Consider the following 6,239-nt stretch of genomic DNA (forward strand, 5'->3'; position numbering starts at 1 on the left):
GACTGTTTTGAACTGTTTTGGACTTTTGTCTTCACACAGCGGTTTCCATCAGAGTGGAAGAATGAAAGGTTCTCTTTAATAGCTTCAAAGGTATCTGTTTCATGTTTATGTCTGACACCGCTGCTGCTGCTCAGAAGTCTGTGCTCCCTGCAGCTTACACCTTTGGAATATCTCTTTGTGTTCCTTTCCAGCAACATCATCTGTGAATCCAGTCGGTTACATAGCACAACGCTATATGTACATGTGTTGAGGGCAACTGGCAGCAAGGAGGGGTGGTAGATTGTCAGGAAACAATCCATGGGGGCGTGAGGATCCAAACTGACTTTACTTAAGTGTTTAAAGTCTTGAACTTTGTGTCGTGCCTCAGCACCAGCCCTTTCAGGGAACAAGTGATCCCCCTCTCTCTCTCTCTCTCTCTCCTCCAGACGGTACTTCACTCTCTCCACCATGAGCTCATCTCTCAGGTGGCTGGTCCTGCTTTCAGTGCTGCGAAAACAGTTACAGAGGCTCATCGCCTTATTTGTACCTCTCTCTCTCTCTCTCTCTCTCTCTCTCTCTCTCTCTCTCTCTCTCTCTCTCTCTCTCTCTCTCTCTCTCTCTCTCTCTCTCTTTCTTTCCATCTCTCTCTACCTAACCCCCCTGTCTCTCTCTCACTGAAAATACAGAACGTGGAGGAACACGGCAGACAACAAACACCTGTGTGTACACACACACACACACACGCGCACACACACACACAGACACACACGCACACACACACGCACACACACACACGCACACACGCACGCAGACAAACACGTTCATAATGACACAGGCAGAGGCACTAACAAAAGCGACAAACCACCTCCACTAATGTAGCCCTGAGTGCAGAGCGTTGAAAGTATGGCGGTATGGCTCGAGTCGTGTCAACAGTGGACACACCATGACGTGAGGCAAAGCCAAAGGCTGCTGGCCAGGTTGACAGGTTGACAGCCGGTCCTTAGTCAAGGAATCCCCGCGTGTGATGTAATGCACTCACTTAAACATACAGTACGAGGGATTGCCCCGACAGGCTGGACTTGTTATGCTTCTACTAACGTTGGAATGACCCGCTGTGCAGCCAGCCAATAACAACAGCGCGGCCGTTTGATTATCTCTATCGCTTTTGGTCCCTCAACAAATAATTACTACTGTGAAGGTTGAACAAATTTGTTTTGCATCTCATAAAATGAAAAAAGATCTCAAATATTGACAGAGATAGGTTCATCAACGTTTTCAGCAAGGTTGGTTGGATCCTAAGTTCCAAACATGTTTTATTATAATATTTTTTTAAGTAAAATATATACACAAACATACACAAACCTATGTATAGTGTTATATTTCAAAGTAAGTAATGCTAAGATGCTAAGGAAGCAGGTGTAAATACATGTGTACGCATATGAAAATTGGTTGCATTAAGTGTAAAAGAGATTTAAAAAAAAAAACATATACTGACTATAATATGTAGCAATAGCTAGGTTTAACTTCATTACAATGGAACTATTCCTTATCCTAAATCAGTCATTTTGATTATCAAGGCATCGTGAGGCCTTTTTTCATTCATTCATTCATTTTGCACAGCCATCGGTTATATTTAGTACGAGATCAAACAACAATAACGAGAATTGTACTGATGATAAAGATCTGTAATAATAGTCATAATGAGAATTACACAAACATTTCCACGGGGTTGTTCATGAATGTATTGTTGATCTTGAAATCAGGACCTCTTTTTCCACATATTTTCTTACTACTAGCATTTTCTTTCCAAGTTTAAAATTTTCATGAAAAGCAACGACGAGCGGTGGTCAAATGAAGATATTCTGCAGCACTCGGAGACAGTACACCCAGTCGACGGGCAGCTGACCGTAAGACAACTTGTTTCCGTCCAGCCGCAGAATCTTCATCCTGGAGTAGGACAGAGGCCCCTCGTCTGGACAGAAGCTACTCACTTTGAACTCTGTCAAAAAGATCACACCAAGAAGCAGCAACAAAACAATGGTCACACGGGAGCCAAGTGAAAGTGAGCGAACGTAAGACCCCTCCACCCCTCCTACCAGCTAACATGTGTTTTCAATGCGTAAATAGAATTATAATATCGTTTGTACGCTGCCAGGCATGGAACAGAAGGTCCTTTTATTTTCTGCTAAACTGGGCTGCACTTGCATGGATAGGACAGAGGAAAAAAAACAAAACAATACCACAACTGCTTCTCCTGATGTGGAGCTCCGTTCTGACTGAACCTTATTGGTTATAGTTTGGCAGGTGCCCCCGAGTAGACCACAGTAGCTGTCTCACTGCAAGCCACGCCAGTCTAGGTCGGTGTTTTTCTAAATCTGTCTGGTTGGCTCCGGAAGGCACATGACTGCAACCCTGTCCGCTCCACCATCAATCGACAAGCGAGAACACACACTCTCTCCTCCTCTTCCCTGCCAGAACATTCCCTCAGCGGGGACAGAACTGTACACCGAGATGGTGGCCCGTGTGCTTCGACGGTATTGGGCCAGAAGTTGTTTTTTGTTTCGTGGGTCTGGTGCCGTTTAGTTGCTCCGGGCTACCGAGCAGTGGGGGATTAAATATATGGAGGCTATGAAAGAGGATAATAAAGGGGAAGGCTGCGCTGAGGAGACGGGGAAGTGAGGAGAGGAACAGAGTGTGCTCTTGGCCCATCTGCCGCACTCGCCTTCTGAATCCATCACAGATGTTATCTTGGCCTCGCTCTCTCTTTCTCTCTCTCTCTCTCTCTTTCTCTCTCTCTCTCTCTCTCTCTCTCTCTCTCTCTCTCTCTATTTCTCTTTCTCCACGGTGAATCCACTGTTAATCTGCACGTCTAACCATCACACCACGCTTTTCATATTTGTATCATTTCTCGTCTCTTCTTTCTATCTGTCTTTATCTTTCTCTGTCCTTTGAGATTCAACTTCTCTCTCTCTCTCTCTCTCTCTCTCTCTCTCTCTCCTTCGTCTGTCTTTCTCACTAAAACTTTATCTCTCTCTCTCTCCTCTCATCCCTGGACACAGGCCACATAAGAGAGACTCTGACGCCATAGGGAGAGACCAGAGGCGGCCTTTATTTGTGTTAGAGGGCGGGCCTGTCCTCCACATATCCTGTCACTTTTTCCAAACTTCCTCCTGGCGGGGGCCAGACGGGGCGGAATTTCTTAGGACAGCACGGGCTGCTCTCCTACATTAGTTACATTTCATCATCACATTGCAACGATGGGATTGGGAATTGTCTGATTAATGCGTAGTGCAGAAGTGTGTGCGCTCACACACACACACACGTGTTTTGGGGTGTGAATGTGAGTGATTGGAAAGTGTCCATAGGAAAGTGTCTGTCTGTCTGTCTGTCTGTCTGTCTGTCTGTCTGTCTGTCTGTCTGTCTGTGTGTGTAAGTGCCAGTGTTTGTTTGTGTCTGTGTTTGAGTGTGTGTGTGTGTGTGTGTGTGTGTGTGTGTGTGTGTCTATGTCTTTGTTTGAGTGTGTGTGTGTGTGTGTGTGTGTGTGTGTGTGTGTGTGTGTGTGTGTGTGTGTACGTCTATGTCTTTGTTTGAGTGTGTGTGTCAGCGTGCGTGCGCGTGCGCGTGTGTGTCGGCATTTGCGTCTGAACGAGGTGCCTCAGAGCCGTCGTGGCGGGCTTGTGTGTGTCTCCTCCCGCCCGCCTCACCTCGTATCTGATTGGCCTCCAGGTAGAGGTACTGCAGGCTGGCGGGCACGGCCGGCGTGACGGCCAGCCGGTTGTACGACAGGTCCAGCTCCACCAGCGCGGACACGTTGAACGCCGCCGCGTGGACGCCGGCGCTCTGCAGGCCGCAGCCGCTCAGCCGCAGGTACTTGAGCCGCTCCAGCCCCGCGAAGCTGCCCGCGCCCACCTCCGTGAAGGCGTTCCCCGAGAGGTAGAGCTGCTGGACGGACGGCGGCAGGTACCGGGGCACCGTCTTGAAGCGGTTCTCTCCCAGGTCCAGCAGGTCCAGGGAGAGAAGACCTGGAGCGACAACAACAAACAGCGTCAAAGTTGAAGCCTTGAAGTCTGAACGTGAGTCACATGAGACGGAGAGAGAGAGAGGGAAAGTAAGGACACCCACAAGCAAGTAAACAAACTCAACTAAACCAAACATGCGAGGAAAAAAAGGTAAACAAGCGGCGGTACCGGCGAAGCTGTCGGACTGGATGGTCTGCAGACGGTTCCCCTGCAGCAGCAGAACGGTCAGGTTCTGCAGGCGCTGGAAGGCGCCGGCGGCGATGCTGCCGATCTGGTTGTGGGCCAGCCTCAGCTGCCGGAGCCCCGCCGGCAGGCCCCGCGGCACGGCGCTCAGCCCGTTGCGGTTGGCGAAGAGGTAGCGCAGCTCCGTGTGGTTCTGCGGCACCAGCAGCTCGCCCTCCAGCCGGTTCTGGTCCACGATGAGCCAGCGGAGACCCGGGGTCTTGGTCAGGACCGAGGAGGGCAGGCTGCTGATGTTGTTCCCCTGGGGGGGGCGGCGGGGGGGGGGGGGGGGGGGGGGGGGGGGTTGAAAGGGGAAGGGCGTGACGTGAACATGGTGCAATTGTACGATTGTATACGATTGTAGTCAATTTGAGGCGCTTCGGTTAGGACCCCCGTTTGGGTAGACAATCTAAGGCGATGAACAAGGTAAATAACATGCAGTGAAAATTTAAATCTGTTGAAAAGAATCGACTTGTGTGATTTGGATTTGGTGAATGGTGATGTCATGGTCAGACACCCATACAAACAAAACCAATATCTAGTGCATTTTGATGAATATACACATGTGTGTGTGCGCTTCTACTCGGAGCTAAATCAGCTGAGGTTTGAATGGTGGATGAAACAGCAGGCAGCCTACGGACAAAAACCTGTGCCGTAAGAAATGCAGAATCAGAAAAGCAAGCCCTTAAGGCGGGGAATGCAGGCTGGTGTATGGCGGGTCTTGCCCCCCCCCCCTCCCCCCCACTCCCCCCCTCCCCCCACCCCCCCACCTCCGGACCTGTAGGAACAGATACTGGGTGTCGGCGGGCAGGTCCTCCGGGACGCGGGAGAGGGCCCTCTGGTCGCAGTACAGCGCCGTGGGCCACTGGATGGGGCAGAAGCAGCCTGGCGGGCAGGCCTCGGGGTTGTTGGCCTGGTACCGCCGTGGGTCCAGCCGGTCGTGCAGGCTCAGGACGCTGGGCTCCCCCAGCAGGCGGTCGCTCCACAGCGCCACGCCGCCGTAGTCCACGTGGGACGGGTCGGACGCCCCGACGGCGCACTCCCACGCCCAGAGGACGCAGAGCAACGCCCCGGCGCAGAGCGGAGCCATGGGGTAGGGGGGGGGGGTGAGTAGGGGCGGTGCTGGGGGGGAGGTGAATAGCGCTTCAGAAATGCAGCAGAGAGGATGTTTTGGTACTTTTGGGGGGTGTTGTCATGTGTCGATTTATGAGTGAAAGGCGGCGTTGGTGTGTGGTGACTTAAAATGTAACGCATGAAGAACAAGGTGTGACATTTGCACATGATGCAAATGTCACGAATGCGGTCGTCACAGGTGCTGAGTTATTAGCTGATAGGAATGTGATTGATTTCGGCAGTTCTCAAGTTCTCAAAAAAAAAGGGGTGATAGACAACAAGCATAAAACATCCCCCTATAGGAGAAGGCAATTTCTTTAAATAACTTACTCAAATGACTTCATAGTTGATACTGTAGTGACTAAAGAACATCTGTTTTTTTTGTGTGGTGCTGAAACACTGATTCACTCACTCGTAGACAGATGAGGACATGGAAACCGACAAACAGTGTGTCAAAATCGACCCTTCTTTGGTGAAAAGTTGATTTAACGTATTATCGGTCAAACTGTGGGACATGTGCAGCGTGTTACAAGACATGCATACCTACAAGGGTTCTACAGCACAGTAGGGGAGAGAGAGAGAGAGAGAGGGTGAGAGAGAAAGAGAGAGAGATAGGGAGGGAGAGAGAGAGAGAGAGAGAGAGAGAGAGAGAGAGAAAGGGTGAGAGGAGAGAGAGAGAGAGAAAGAAAGGGTGAGACGGCAAAAGAGAGAGAGAGAGAGAGAGCGCGAGGGATTGGGGATTAACGAGATGACTTCATTTGCAGAACGTCTCATCAGTCAGCACTTCGTTTACCATGCGGAGGACATCTGAAAACAGCTCATGACATCATCGGCCACACAGTTGAACCCGTGCTCCTCGTCAGGGCCTCCTCACACAATGCAAAAATAGAGCTTTGAAATAGGTTG

The 6,239-nt window shown here is 50.4% G+C and overlaps 2 protein-coding genes across 2 annotated transcripts in view; both read right to left on the reverse strand.

The window, feature by feature from the left end:
- Nucleotides 1-1,826: 1,826 nt before the first annotated feature.
- On the reverse strand, nt 1,827-5,310 carry LOC311338933 (lumican; the record flags this gene model as incomplete). Its single annotated transcript, XM_084464280.1, has 4 exons — nt 1,827-1,978; nt 3,684-4,001; nt 4,167-4,482; nt 4,999-5,310. The coding sequence occupies 4 exons, from the start codon at nt 5,308-5,310 to the stop codon at nt 1,827-1,829; spliced, it is 1,098 nt and encodes a 365-aa protein (XP_084320406.1).
- Nucleotides 5,311-6,122: 812 nt separating this feature from the next.
- LOC311338213 (keratocan-like) overlaps nt 6,123-6,239 on the reverse strand; it is a gene marked incomplete at both ends in the record, with an annotated part of 2,407 nt that continues 2,290 nt past the window's right edge. Inside the window, one exon of the mRNA XM_084463452.1 lies at nt 6,123-6,199. Coding sequence (XP_084319578.1) covers nt 6,123-6,199 — 77 coding nt within the window. The remainder of the gene's footprint in view (nt 6,200-6,239) is intronic.

The sequence above is a fragment of the Micromesistius poutassou genome, assembly GCF_964030765.1.
Source record: "Micromesistius poutassou genome assembly, chromosome: 2".
In the NCBI taxonomy this organism is placed as follows: Eukaryota; Metazoa; Chordata; class Actinopteri; order Gadiformes; family Gadidae; genus Micromesistius; species Micromesistius poutassou.